This window comes from Podarcis filfolensis (assembly GCF_964270895.1).
Source record: "Podarcis filfolensis genome assembly, chromosome: 8".
NCBI classification, from domain to species: domain Eukaryota; kingdom Metazoa; phylum Chordata; class Lepidosauria; order Squamata; family Lacertidae; genus Podarcis; species Podarcis filfolensis.
In genome coordinates, this window is record NC_139611.1 from 73,245,839 (window position 1) to 73,260,421 (window position 14,583).

Below are 14,583 nucleotides of genomic sequence, written 5' to 3' on the forward strand. Positions count from 1 at the left end.
GAAACTTGCACAAAGCTTACACTATGTCACAGGGCTGGCCCACCCATTAAATGGGGTGAAGTAGCCGCTATGGACATTGGTAGCCCCCCCCCAAAACAGGGCCCCCAAGGCACAACACACCCTGCCTCCTCTACCACTCGCAGAAAAGCCACACTGATTTCCAGCAAGATCTCACCAAGATCTTGTGAGATCTCATGCACTCCACAATATCTCATGAGAGTTTGGCAAGGTCTCATGAGAGTTTGTGAGATCTCACTGGAAATCGGCACCAGTGCCGACACCACTTCAACAGTGGTGGAGGCGGTGGCACAGGAAGTGCGATGGCGGGAGGGTAGGATGTCACTTCCTGTTCCACCTCAAGTGGTGAAACAGGATATGCCGTCCCTTTTATGTCTGGTCTTCCTTGAGCATTCATTCTCATTTGTGGGGTGATACTACAATGATTGTTTGTGGGGTGATACATCTTCCTGCAAATCCTTTGTTTAGTTCACACTTCTCACTTTCCTTACCATAAAATGACAGGGTTTTTGTTTTGTTTTGAAGTGGATTTCTTGTGCTAGGGTAACAGAGTGCTGTAATGCACTTTAATTGTGCAAAAGTAACTTTCTGGTGGGACGCGGGTGGCGCTGTGGGTTAAACCACAGAGCCTAGGACTTGCTGATCAGAAGGTTGGTGGTTCGAATCCCCGCGACGGGGTGAGCTCCTGTTGCTCAGTCCCTGTTCCTGCCAAACTAGCAGTTTGAAAGCACGTCAAAGTGCAAGTAGATTAATAGGTACCGCTCTGGTGGGAAGGTAAATGGCGTTTCCATGCGCTGCTCTGGTTCACCAGAAGCGGCTTAGTCATGCTGGCCACATGACCCGGAAGCTGTACGCCAGCTCCCTCGGCCAATAAAGCGAGATGAGCACCGCAACCCCAGAGTCAGTCACGAATGGACCTAATGGTCAGTGGTCCCTTTACCTTTAACTTTCTGGTATGCCCTGGAATCCCTATTGCACAAAGACTGGCAGTCTGAAGACAAAGAAAAAGAAGGAAAGCCAACTGCATACATAACTAACAGAAATTTGGTTCTCTACAAAGAAATTTGAGATTAATCCAAGCTGGCTGAGATTCCATGCTCCACACGAGTTTATTCAGAGAAGAGTGAGTTTCAAAGGATGTCTTGTATTGTTTTGGTAGAGCATGAGGCTCTTAATCTTAGGGTCGTGGGTTTGAGCCACACATTGGGCAAAAACTCCTACATTGCAGGGGTTTGATCTAGTTGATCCTCTTGGTCCCGTCCAACTCTATGATCCTATGATTCATAGCTGTCAGCGTTTCCCTTTTTTAAAGGGAAATTCCCTTATTCCGAATAGGATTCCAGCAAGAAAAGGTAAAAGTTGACAGCTATGCTATGATTATCATAGTATAAATTAGGTGCTGCCACACGGAAAGATCAGTTGCAGGTTTGATCCCCATATGAGACAACTGCATATTCCTGCATTGCTACATAGGTAAAAAAGGTAAAGGACCCCTGGACGGTTAAGTCCAGTCAAAGGTGACTGAGGTTGGGCGCTCATCTCGCTTTCAGGCCAAGGGAGCCGGCGTTTGTCTGCAGACAGCTTTCCAGGTCATGTGGTCAGCATGACTAAACTGCTTCTGGCACAACGGAACACTGTGACGGAAACCAGAATGCATGGAAACACCTTTTACCTTCCTGCCGCAGAGGTACCTATTTACCTACTTGCGCTGGTGTGTTTTTGAAATGCTAGGTTGGCAGGAGCTGGGACTGAGCAACGGGAGCTCACTCCATTGCGGAGATTCGAACTGCCAACCTTCTGATCGACAATCCCAAGAGGCTCAGTGGTTTAGACCACAGCGGCACCCGCATTACAGGGGATTGGACTAAATGATCCTCAGGCTCCCTTCCAACTCTACAGTTCTATGATTCCATTATTTCTTTACAAAAGCAGGAAAAGTATTATGCGACACCTGTAACAGGGCCCATTCCACTGAATGCTGATGGCTTCAGCGGACTCTAGGTAGCCGTGCCAACTAAGCAGGGGTGGAATCTGGGTAACTGACCTTGTATGTGCTTATCATAGATGTCATCTGCAGAAATCAGCAGTGACTTTTCTTCCTGGAATGAAACTAGACCTTATCACCCACTAAGACTTGAAAACCAACCTTCTTTTAAAAGGACACCGCCTGGGATTGGTTCCAGATTGGAAACTCTTTATACTGGACCCATTCAAAAGATCTATAGCATCGGCCAAAATTGTTGCACACATGCCTGCACAACCATGCTCATTTATTAGCTAACAAAATAACTCACAGGCCTAGTCTAATCTAATCCAGGGATGAGCAATTTTAAGATTTACAGTATCTACTTAGTTAGTTAGTTAGTTAGTTAGTTAGTTAGTTAGTTAAATTAAAAGCTAGTGTCTATCATCTGGAAGTTGGTGCAATGGGGTCTTGTGGTTTCTTGAAGACTAAGGGTGTTTCCAGGTGTGATTTGACTGTGGAATTCCCACTACAGCCGTACCTTGGTTCTCAAATGGAATCCATTCCAGAAATCTGTTCAACTTCCGAAAACATTCAAAAACCAAGGCGCAGCTTCCGAATGGCCGCAGGAGCTTCTGCCGCGTCGGACGTTCGGGTTCCAAAGAACGTTCGCAAACCGGAACACTCACTTCTGGGTTTGCGGCATTAGGGAGCCAAAACGTTTGCGTCGCAAGGCATTCGTGAACCAAGGTACAACTGTACTCATGTACACAGGTCCCACCCCCCGCAGTGTTCACACAATGCCACCATCAGCAAAAAGCCAGGCCAAATACATTCCTTTAAATATTCACAGAACAATCCTAACAATAGAAAGCTGGCACAACTTTTGCTGCTGCTGTGTCGTGTTGGGTTAACTTAACTCCACTTCCAAACTCCGTTCACAAGGAGCTTGATTTACACTGCCCTTTTCACCTGCTTCATTTCTCTGGTTTGGCAGGTCACATAATCAAGCTGGTAGGGTTGGAACAGGTGTAAGATTCTCCTGTCCTTGGGCCACCTCCACCACACATGCCAGGGTGACCCCTTTGGGGACTTATACTGGCTTCTGTTCTGATCCACGATGAGGGAATTATGCCATCAGATCTAAGGCTCAGCCAAGTGAAGGGGCTTTTGCTGGAGTAGCCCTGGCTCAGCCAGAAACGCGCAACCAAGAACCCGCCAATTCCAAACTCTCTCATCCCAGTGGCGCACGGAAACGCCGTTTACCTTCCCGCTGCAGCGGTACCTATTTATCTACTTGCACTGGTGTGCTTTTGAGCTGCTAGGTTGGCAGAAGCTGGGACAGAGCAACAGGAGCTCACCCCATTGCAGGGATTTGAACTTCCGACCTGACTGGCAAGTCCAAGAGGCTCAGTGGTTTAGACCACAGCTCCACCCCTCTGCCTGCTATATTTTGAGAACCCTGCTGGCAGCAGCTGTTCTCTCAAGATTTCCACCCCTTGTCCTTTTAGTGCACCCCCCAGGGGGTGATACTGTCCCCTTTAGCAACCCCTGCTCTAAACTACGGCCAGGCAGCAGCAGGACACGGCAGAGTAACAGTCACCACAACACCTGCAGCTCTGTTGCTCAAGCCACCCTGGACGCCTCAGAGTTGCTCAAAACCACCATCTGAGCCTCACCTCCTCATTTCCTGTAAGTCACTCTTGGTCACATGCTACCCCAGTGTGAGTCGAACAACAGGTTGTGCTTAAATTTATATTAAATGGGATTTTTTTTTTAAATGACTTTTCCCACCAGAAATAAAAGCCTGATTTAGAAGAGAAGGAACAGTTTTCTTTACAACACCTTTTTGCTTGGGAACAGAGCAAATTTAAATACATGTCTTGTATTTGGACAATGGAGCTGTCAGTCTCACTTTAGAAATTGAGAACTCTCAAAGGAGAGGCAAAATAGAGGTCTATGACTGCCACCTAGTGGATAGATTGGCGAGCTGCTACTTGTTCTTCTAAGTCAATGGTCTTCAATTGACGTTTTATTTATTTTTTGATGATTCAGAGATGTAATCAAGAAAAGGAGGCATGAATATTTCAGGGGGAAAGGGTCTATAACAGCACAGCAACGTGCTTGTGCAGTGTCCACAGCTGGCAAGGAAGGGAATTTAAGAAGCCGGCATAAACTGAGTTGGACTACTGGCCCAACCAGTAACTTTAAAAGGTTCTGGATAAAACTCTTTCCAGAGGCTGGAGATACCAGAGGTTTTACCTGGGCTCTTTAGCATGCAAAGCAGATGCTCTACATCCTAGGTATGGCCCCTCCCCTAAAGGGAGAAAAACAGGAGAGAAAAGGCACACATTTTTTTAAAGAAAGCTGGGTCCAATGTTAAATGATGGAACTAAAGGTGATGCCCGAGTCAGAAGTCTCTCTGTTCCACAGGATCAGTTTAACTCAACCTCCGTAAAAAGCAATTGGGATGCAGGTGACGCTGTGGTCTAAACCACTGAGCCTCTTGGGCTTGCCGATTGGAAGGTCAGCGGTTCAAATCCCTGTGATGGGTGAGCTCCCATTGCTCTGTCCCAGCTCCTGCCAACCTAGCAGTTTGAAAGCACACCAGTGCAAGTAGATAAATTGGTACTGCTGCAGCGGGAAGGTAAACAACCTTTCTGTGTGCTCTGGTTTCCATCAGTGTCCCGTTGCACCAGAAGCAGTTTAGCCACAACACGGAAAGCTGTCTGTGGACATAAGCTGGCTCTCTTGGCCTGAAAGCGAGATGAGCACTGCAGACCCCATAGTCGCCTGCTACTGGACTTAACCATCCAGGGATCCTTTATCTTTAACCATGAAAAGCAAGTGTTATGCTGTCAGGCACAGGTCATGGTGATGCCAAGTGAGATCTCAATGTTGTATACAGTATAAGCTTTGGGGAGAAGAGAGGTGGGGGGAGAGGGGGATAGTAATAATAATAATAATAATAATAATAATAATAATAATAATAATAATTTGTTATTTATACCCCGCCCATCTGGCTGGGCTTCCCCAGCCACTCTGGGCGGCTTCCCAAAAAAAATAAAAAATACTGTACTACATCAAACATTAAAAGCCTCCCTAAACAGGGCCGCCTTCAGATGTCTTCTAAAAGTCTGGTAGTTGCTGTTCTCTTTGACATCTCGTGGGAGGGCATTCCACAGGGCGGGTGCCACTACCGAGAAGGCCCTCTGCCTGGTTCCCTGTAACTTGGCTTCTCGCAGTGAGGGAACCGCCAGAAGGCCCTCGGTGCTGGACCTCAGTGTCCGGGTAGAACGATGGGGGTGGAGACGCTCCTTCAGATATACTGGACCGAGGCCATTTAGGGCTTTAAAGGTCAGCACCAACACTTTGAATTGTGCTCGGAAACGTATTGGGAGCCAATGTAGGTCTTTCAAGACCGGTGTTATATGGTCTCGGCGGACACTCCCAGTCACCAGTCTAGCTGCCGCATTCTGGATTAGTTGTAGTTTCTGGGTCACCTTCAAAGGTAGCCCCACGTAGAGCGCATTGCAGTAGTCCAAGCGGGAGATAACCAGAACATGCACCACTCTGGCGAGGCAGTCCGCAGGTAGGGTCTCAGCCTAGATACCAGATGGAGCTGGTAAACAGCTGCCCTGGACACAGATTTGACCTGTGCCTCCATGGACAGCTGTGAGTCCAAAATGACTCCCAGGCTGCGCACCTGGTCCTTCAGGGGCACAGTTACCCCATTCAGGACCAGGGAATCCTCCACACCTGCCCACCTCCTGTTCCCCAAAAACAGTACTTCTGTCTTGTCAGGATTCAACCTCAATCTGTTAGCCATCCATCCTCCAACTGCCTCCAGACACTCACACAGGACCTTCACCGCCTTCACTGGTTCTGATTTAAAAGAGAGGTAGAGCTGGGTATCATCCGCATACTGATGAACACCCAGCCCAAACCCCCTGATGATCTCTCCCAGCGGCTGCATGTAGATGTTGAAAAGCATGGGGGAGAGGACAGAACCCTGAGGCAATCCACAAGTGAGAGCCCAGGGGTCTGAACACTCATCAAGTCTCCGGGGCCAGATGAACTGCATCCAAGAGTATTAAAAGAACTGGCAGATGTGATCTCAGAACCACTGGCAGTCATTTTTGAGAATTCCTGGAGAACAGGCGAAGTCCCGGCAGACTGGAGGAGGAGCAAATGTTGTCCCTATTTTCAAAAAGGGGAAAAGAGAGGACCCAAATAATTACCGCCCAGTCAGTCTGACATCAATACCAGGGAAGATTCTGGAGCAGATCATTAAGCAAACAGTCTGTGAGCACCTAGAAAGGAATGCTGTGATCACCAATAGTCAGCATGGATTCCTGAAAAATAAGTCATGTCAGACTAACCTGATCTCGTTTTTTGACAGAATTACAAGCCTGGTAGATGAAGGGAACGCAGTGGATGTAGCCTACCTTGATCTCAGCAAGGCATTTGACAAGGTGCCCCATGATATTCTTGTAAAGCTGGTAAAATGCGGTCTTGACTATGCTACCACTCAGTGGATTTGTAACTGGTCAGTGTGGTGGAGTCTCCTTCTTTGGAGGTCTTTAAGCAGAGGCTTGACAACCATATGTCAGGAGTGCTCTGATGGTGTTTCCTGCTTGGCAGGGGGTTGGACTCGATGGCCCTTGTGGTCTCTTCCAACTCTATGATTCTATGATCCCAACCACCACTTTCTGAACACGGCCCAGGAGGAAGCGGAACCACTGTGACAGTGCCCCCAGCTCCCAGCCCCTCAAGACGGTCCAGAAGGATGTTATGGTCGATGGTATCAAACGCCGCTGAGAGATCCAGCAGAACTAGGAAACAGCTCTCACCTTTGTCCCTAGCCCACCGGAGATCATCAACCAGTGCGACCAAGGCAGTTTCAGTCCCATGATAAGGCCTGAATCCCGACTGGAAGGGATCCAAATGGTCCACTTCTTCCAGGTGTGCCTGGAGTTGTTCAGCAACCACTCGCTCAATCACCTTGCCCAAGAATGGAAGATTTGAGACTGGGCGATAGTTGGCCATCATGGCCGCATCTAAAGATGGTTTTTTAAGAAGCGGTTTAATAACCGCCTCTTTCAGCGGGTCTGGGAAGGCTCCCTCACCAAGGGAAGCATTCACCACCCCACGAAGCCCATTGCCCAGCACTTCCCGGCTAGCTTTTATAAGCCAGGATGGGCAAGGATCCAGGAGACAGGTGGTTGGTTTCACTCGTCCAAGCAGCCTGTCCACATCCTCGGAGGTAACAGATTGGAATTGATCCCACGCAATTTGACTAGACAGGACTCTAGCACTCTCCCGCCCCGGCCCTGCTCCCACGGTGGAGTCTACCTCTTTCTGAATCTGAGCAACTTTATCTGCAAAAAACTTTGCAAAATCATTGCAGATCATGTGGCCCGTACTGGGCCCCGATGTAACAAGTGGTTCCGCTAAATTGCGAACCACATGAAAAAATCTCCTGCTGCTGTTATTTTACTTCGTGTATGTGGGAGGTTTTTGTGTCAGCATCACTTAGGTAGGTTCTCTTTCTATTCATTTTTTTTATTTTCCCTTGGCAGTGAGGGGGGCGGGCAGGACATGTTTGGCTGTCTTTAGTTGACTGCAGGGTATTGAGGGCGGCTTGGAAATATTCTTTATCTTATTCTACTTCCTCCTCCACCCTTTTCTTCCCCTCCAGCTAGAGAACAATTAGAATATGCTCCAGACTCTCATGCTGGTGCCCACAGTCTGGGATGCTGGGAGTTCTAGTCCAAACATCTTCAGGAAGACTGCAGGGATAATATTCATTATTGTTTATATATACAATTAAGATAATAAATCCAGTTCAGTGTTGGCCATTTGTTCTTTATTTTAAGACGTTGTAGTGGTTTCATGGTGCCCAGCCATGTTTTCTTTTTATGAGTTGGTGTTTAATAAATATTGTTATAAATTAAATAATATAATAAAATTAACGCTTGCGTGCACCCCTTGATTAATTCCTCCACCTGCCCACCCCCCATGCATCAACAGCCCTCAATATTTCTATTTCCCCACCACCAGAATAAAACAAAGAGCCATTTCCCCCCCATTCAGCACTCATTGTTTGCATCACTATGCTGCCCCCTTCGTCCCCATTCATCTGTTGTGATGTCATCATAGAGCCATTGTAGTTTCCTAGGCAACTATAGTCAACAATTGTTCCCCCAACCCCTTTCCGTATCCACCTCTCATGAGTTACAATGGCTTCCTTAGTTCCAGAGACTTTGGATAACCCACCTAGGCCTTCAGGTGATGGATCTGGGAAGAACATGCAGGGTCTGGGAGGGAAAGCAAGAGCCTAACTAGTTGTAGGAAAAACAAAACAGAAGGGTGCAGAGTTGAGACCGGGAACCGGGAGTTCCATGGCCCAATTCAGCCTCCTAAATTGTGCTGGCTGACCCTAAACGGACAACCCAGAGGAAGGTGTGGTGGCTCTCAAAATGGAAGCCCTTGGTGGAGCTCTTTGAGAAGAAGGGGATCTGGTTGAACACTAAGTGATCTTCAAGGAGAACTAGTAGTTGAAATGAAGTACAGAGGAATGATGGAGACCCACTTTTGCCAACCTGGAGCTTTGCAGATGGTTTTGGTCAACAACTCCCAGCAGCTCCAGTGGCAGCCCAAAACATCTGGAATGGTCCAGGCCTGCAAAGGCTGATGGGCTCCACAAATCAATGCCACTCATAAGAAAACTGGACCCATGTAGACTGTCAAAGTTTTTCACCTTTCTCATCAGCTTCTTTGCTGCCTATCAGCCACTCTCCATCTGTCACATTCTCTCAGTTCCTTTATCCATCCATCCCTTTATTTTTGACGGTCGTCATCTTTTCCCCTGCTTTCACTTGCCAAGCCCACTTCCAAGCTTACACATCTTGACTCTCTCAAGGTCAAGTTTGAACGAATTGCTGGTTGGCTGGCTTATTATTATCCTTAACAAACTGCCTGGCCCAATAGGATTGACCTCAGCTATAGACATCAATGCACCCCTCCCCCCAAAAATCACCCTGCCTAAAAAATATAAAACACACTCCAAATAATTCAAGGATAAAGCACAAAAAGAAAACCAGTAAGAAAAGGCCTATCATTCATCCAGTTCACCTTTAAAAGGCCTTGGTAAATGAAAAGGTCTTGGACCTATCAGTAAATTTTATTGGAAAGGGGTGGGGAGTAATAACTGTTGGGTAGAATAGGTGCCACTATTGAAAAAGCTTTGTGTGGAGATATGTTGCATCCAGTGCTTTTTTTTTCTTTTAAAATGTTTAGGGGTGCTCTCATTTTCCTACTCATATTGAAATACTGCCCCTCAATGAGGCCAAACTTAGATTCACAAAATGTTTAGGGGTCTGTGTACCCCTGTGTCCCCCCAGAAAAAAAGCACTGGTTGCATCCACAGAAATCTTCCTGTTCTTCTTTTGCAAAACTATTGCCAAATCTATCTGGAGATCTACAGGTGGTCAGTTTAGATTACTAGTTAAACTAGTCATTCTTTTGGGTCGTCACTATGTTCCTCTCAAACAAGTCCTCTAGACTTGAGGGAGAGAGTTGTGGGTCTGGGTGTGTGCTTGTGTCTTATCTCATTTGTGCTGGAGTATGGAGAAGGTCAGCAAAAGTGACAATCTCTCCTACTGTTCTAAAGGAACTCTGCGCTGTTTCATACTTACTCTAAATCACAGCACATATGAGATCTCCGGGGAGGATATCTGTAGTATCTTGGGCATCCTGCTCACCAGAGACTCAGAGTAGGATGTCTCCAGCAAGCGAATGAGTGGATTTGCTGCCATTCGATCCTGACCCGTTGGGTTGTACACTCACAGGTGATGAAGGGATCCCAGGTCTCCCTGCCCCGCTGCAACAGGGCAAGCCCCTCCCCATTGCAGGAAGTGGTACCAAGCCTGGGGGAGGGAACCCCTCGCAAGACTTCCTGCTTCCTCCACCTCTTCTGCCGCCGCCCCATCTCTTTAGCCAGGCAGCTCCACACAACACCTCTCCCGGAGTTGTCTACAGCCTGCCCGGCTCCACTGCAGCAACCACCTCATCACCCCCGAGGCTGGTCCAAACTCTCCCGGGCTCCTTCCCAGATATCTACGACGGAGACATGAAAAGGTGGGAGGACCATTTCCGCAGCATCCAGAGAGCCTACAAAGAGTTTGGCAAGGAGGATGACTTTGCGATCCGGGTGCTCACTGAAGATTTCACCCTCCCGTTCCCTTTCGCCTGGCCCAGCAAGGGGGAGGCGTCCCGGCAGCTGGCGTACGACCCCTCGGACTGCTCCGGCTTCGATTTCTTCCTGCACCCAGGGCAACCGATCCCTCACCTCCTCCAGCCACTGCATGCCACCACCCAGGCATTCTTCAAGAAGAGGCGTCTGGAGCAACTGGCTCTCAGTTACGCCAGCAAAGCGTCCCTCGCCGGCGCTCCTGGGCTGCCCACGCCACAAGAAACGAGTCCCACCTTGCGGCCAGACATCATGGTCATCACCAGCGTGCCCTGCGTGGCTGCCGCTGCAGCTCCCGGCGAGCCACCTTTCCTCCTGCAAGACGGCAAAGGCCACAGGAACATCCAACCTGCCCCAATAGCTATCCCAAGTTCAGCACCAATGCAGTCCATCAACCTCCAGTTCATGAGCCCCACGCATCATGGGCAGTTTTAGTCCTCTTGGACATTCTAGATCAAAGGAAGGCAACCTGATGCTCTCCAGGTATTGAGCTCCCATCAGCCCTTGTAGCTTGGATATTAGTCAGGAGTGATGGAAACATCTGCAGGGCATCATGTTGACTACCACTATTCCAGATGTTAGCAATAGTCCCCAAGCAGGACGTATTTTAAAGACTTTTTAAAAGACCCAACACCTTCATCCCAACTCTTCTCAGCATTGGTGCTCTGAACATCTGAGGCTAGCAGCTGAGCTGCTAAACACTTTGCGTACAGCTACAGATGTCCACCTTGAAACCCGAGTCTGGCTCCCTAGAGAGGACATTAATAAAAAAAGCTTTCTGTCTTCCACTCCGTAGAGCTTTGGTGTTGAGATCATTGGGATGGGGGCAGGCGCTGTCCAATAGTCACTTGCTTTTTATGTAAAAATACCTATACACCAATCTGTAGATTGGACTACTGCAATGTGCTCTATGCAGGGGCTGCCCTTGAAGATGGGCAGCTGGTATAGAATTTTGTGGCCTGATTGTTCCAACAGAAAAGACCACAAAAAGAAGGTATTTGTGTTGCCACAGCTGCCCAGGATGCCACCAAGCTACTGGACCCAATTCAAGGTGGTTGTAATTACCTTTACTCAAGAGCAGTCTTGAGCCTAGCATGCTTTAGGGAGAACATCCTCCCACTTCTTCCTACCTTGCTCTCAGGTCCAGGGACAGTGGAAGAGTCTCCCTTAGGAGGTTATGGACTCTCCTTCATTTGAGGCTTTTAAGCAGAGCTTAGATGGTCCTGTCACCTAGATGACCCTTTGAGTCTCCTCAAACTCTACAATTCTATGAAACCTCAGCAACTGTAACATCCTTTAGGAAGGTGTGTGGCTTCACTGAATGATGGAGGGTCTTCTCAGTGGCAGAACCTATATTGTGGAAGCATCTTCCCAGAGAAGATTCTTTACTCTCTTAACTATTCATGTTTTACCAGAAAATGAAGACAAACCTGTTTTCCAACCCCTCCGTGGACAAAGTATCTGCTGATTTGTGTTTGGGGTTTTTTTGCTCTAGCTCTTACCAATAATTTCCTTGCTGGGCTGGATTTTGTTTTTTGTAAATGGTTTTCTATTTCTTTCGTTTGTCATTTTAGTTTAGCTTTGTTACACACCACCAAGAGTGCTTTGTAGAAAACCAACAAACATTTAAAATAAATAAAAAAATTCAGAAGTGCTGTGAGGGAGGGTGGGCAGGAAAGTAGACCCTCTTTGTTCTTCTGTCCTCATTGTCACACAACTGATTAAATGTGTCCACCAAAGTTGGACATTCCTTCTAGATTCGCACTGTGGATTCCAAGCTGTAGCAGATGGGAGTGATCTGATCCCCACAATGTTTAGCAAAGTGGTCAGCATGGGCTGCAGAGAATGCTTTCGCCTTTGGAATAAGATGTTACAGCCCAAGGCAAGCTCTGCTGGGGAAAACTGGATGGTGTCAAAGACTGGTTGGATGCAAAGGATCGGTGGGAGGAACCGGCTAGGGAACCACCAAGGGAAGAAGGCTCAGAGCCCGGGGAGTGGTGGTGGGATAGTGATGAGTGGTCAGAGGGAGAAAAGAGAGAAGACTGGGAAGAGGAGTTGTCGGAAGCTGAAGGGGTAACAGGGCTTAGTGAGCAGGGAGAGTCTTTGGCAGAGAGCAGTACAGAATGAGAGGCAGAAGCTGAAGCAGGAGAAGAGGCAGGAGAGAGGCCAAGAGGCAGAGATAATAATAATAATAATAATAATAATAATAATAATAATAATAATTATTATTTATTAATTATCCCCGCCCATCTGGCTGGGTTTCCCCAACCACTCTGGGCGGCTTCCAACAAAACACTAAAATACAATAACCTATTAAACATTAAAAGCTTCCCTAAACAGGGTTGCCTTCAGATGTCTTCTAAAAGTTCAGTAGTTATTTTTCTCTTTGACATCTGGTGGGAGGGCGTTCCACAGGGCGGGTGCCACTACCGAGAAGGCCCTCTGCCTGGTTCCCTGTAACTTGGCTTCTCGCAGCGAGGGAACCACCAGAAGGCCCTCGGCACTGGACCTCAGTGTCTGGGCAGAACGATGGAGGTGGAGACACTCCTTCAGGTATACTGGACCGAGGCCGTTTAGGGCTTTAAAGGTCAGCACCAACACTTTGAATTGTGCTTGGAAACGTACTAGAGGCCAGTGTAGGGTCTGCTTCAACAAGCTTCCCTCCCCTTTGGTCTCCCAGAACCAGGAGAGGTATGAAAAGGGCAGAGGAGATATTGGTGACACACATACATAGTCTCCAATTGCTTGGGGAAGAGAGGAGGGGGACTTAAGCAGCTGTGGGAAGGTGGGCACCTTCAGTCTCAGCAACAGCTTCGTGGAGAGCAAGACCTGCAGGAGATGAGTTGCTGTGCTCATTAAGCCTGACACTCCTGTGCAGATCATGTTTTTGCTAATAAAGAGTTAACGCCAACTTGCCAGTGTGATTTACTGCTGGCTAACTCCTGACAAGAGGACACAGTGACGGAAAGGGAAGTGGTTTTACTTTGCTGCAATTATTTCTACAACGTACGGCAGCCTTCCGCAGCCTGGGACCCACCCAGACTTTGGAACTACAACTCCCATCACCTCCCAAAGCTTAGCCAACGGTCAGGGATGAATGGAGCTGCAGTTCAACACCTGGAAAGCTACATGTTCTCCATCCCTGATCTAAACATTATTCAAAGCAATCACTTTGGAGCTGCTCTCATGAGGGACCTGAAACTCAGAACTACTGTGGAACCAAGGAAACATGAAGTCACATAAGTAGATTAGGATATGCAAATCTACTTGACCAAAAAGTGCAGGTGATGTCACAAGGCTGTCAGTCTAGAACTGCAGGGAAGAGAGACCCACATGGGGAAGGCCTGTGGCTTAGTGGTAGAGCATCTTGAAGGTCCCATGTTCAATCCCTGGCATCTCCAGGTAAAGGTGTGAATGTCCTCAAAGAGCTACTGCCAGTCAGTGTGGACAATATTGACCTAGAGCAGTGTTTCTCAAAACTTGTTTGACTTTTGTTGGACTATAACTCCCATCATCCCTAGGGGTCAGAAGGGACTAATAGTTTGACTCGGTAAGACAGCTTCCCATAATAACCACGTAATAACAGAGAAAAATAATTAAGAAGCTCCCCCAATCGTTAACTCTTAGAAGGGATCAGAGTTCAAACACATTCCAGCCTAGCAAGAGGGGTCAAGAAGGGAGCAGAGCACAGCCAACAAGGGATGAGGCTTGAGTCAGATAAGAGACCTAGAAGGTCACATTTCCCTCCCACCTCACCCCATAGCTGTCAACCTTCCCCTTTTTTGCGGGAAATTCCCTTATTCCAGCGCCGTTTCCCACCGCTATCCTGGATTGTTAGATATCCCGTAGACTGTCCCCGGGACAGGTGAGGCTGCTGATCCCTTATTTTCAAATCTGAAAGTTGACAGCTATGCCCCACCCCTAGCTGGCCTAATGTTCCCCACTCCAGTCCTATACTAAGGTTGCTGAAGGCTGGAGCTGGGTTTGTGCCTAGAAGAAAACTACAGTGGTACCTCGGGTTACAGACACTTCAGGTTACATAAGCTTCAGGTTACAGACTCTGCTAACCCAGAAATACAGTGGTACCTTGGCTTAATTACTTAATTTGTTCGGGAGGTGCGTTCTTAATCTGAAACTATTCTTAACCTGAAGCACCACTTTAGTTAGTGGGGCCTCCCATTGCCGCCGCTGCACGATTTCTGTTCTCATCCTGAAGCAAAGTTCTTAACCCGAGGTACTATTTCTGGGTTAGCAGAGTCTGTAACCTGAAGCGTATGTAAGCTGAAGCGTATGTAACCTGAGGTACCACTGTAGTACATCGGGTTAAGACCTTTGCTTCAGGATGAGA

The 14,583-nt window shown here is 47.8% G+C and overlaps 1 protein-coding gene across 1 annotated transcript; it reads left to right on the plus strand.

Annotated features, from left to right (window-relative positions):
- Positions 1 to 8,084: 8,084 nt before the first annotated feature.
- Positions 8,085 to 11,023, plus strand: LOC310768922 (uncharacterized protein C8orf90 homolog). Its single transcript, XM_083627850.1, has 2 exons — positions 8,085 to 8,272; positions 9,835 to 11,023. Exons 1-2 carry the CDS (start codon positions 8,224 to 8,226, stop codon positions 10,668 to 10,670), a joined length of 885 nt encoding a protein of 294 aa, XP_083483976.1. The 5' UTR covers positions 8,085 to 8,223; the 3' UTR covers positions 10,671 to 11,023.
- The last annotated feature ends 3,560 nt before the right edge of the window (positions 11,024 to 14,583 follow it).

Excerpts from the sequence above, each read along its gene's own strand:
- LOC310768922 (XM_083627850.1), top strand. The coding sequence starts at position 8,224 with ATGGCTTCCTTAGTTCCAGAGACTTTGGATAACCCACCTAGGCCTTCA. Across the intron at positions 8,273-9,834 it reads TAACCCACCTAGGCCTTCAG|GTGATGAAGGGATCCCAGGT; the intron begins GTGATGGATCTG and ends GTACACTCACAG.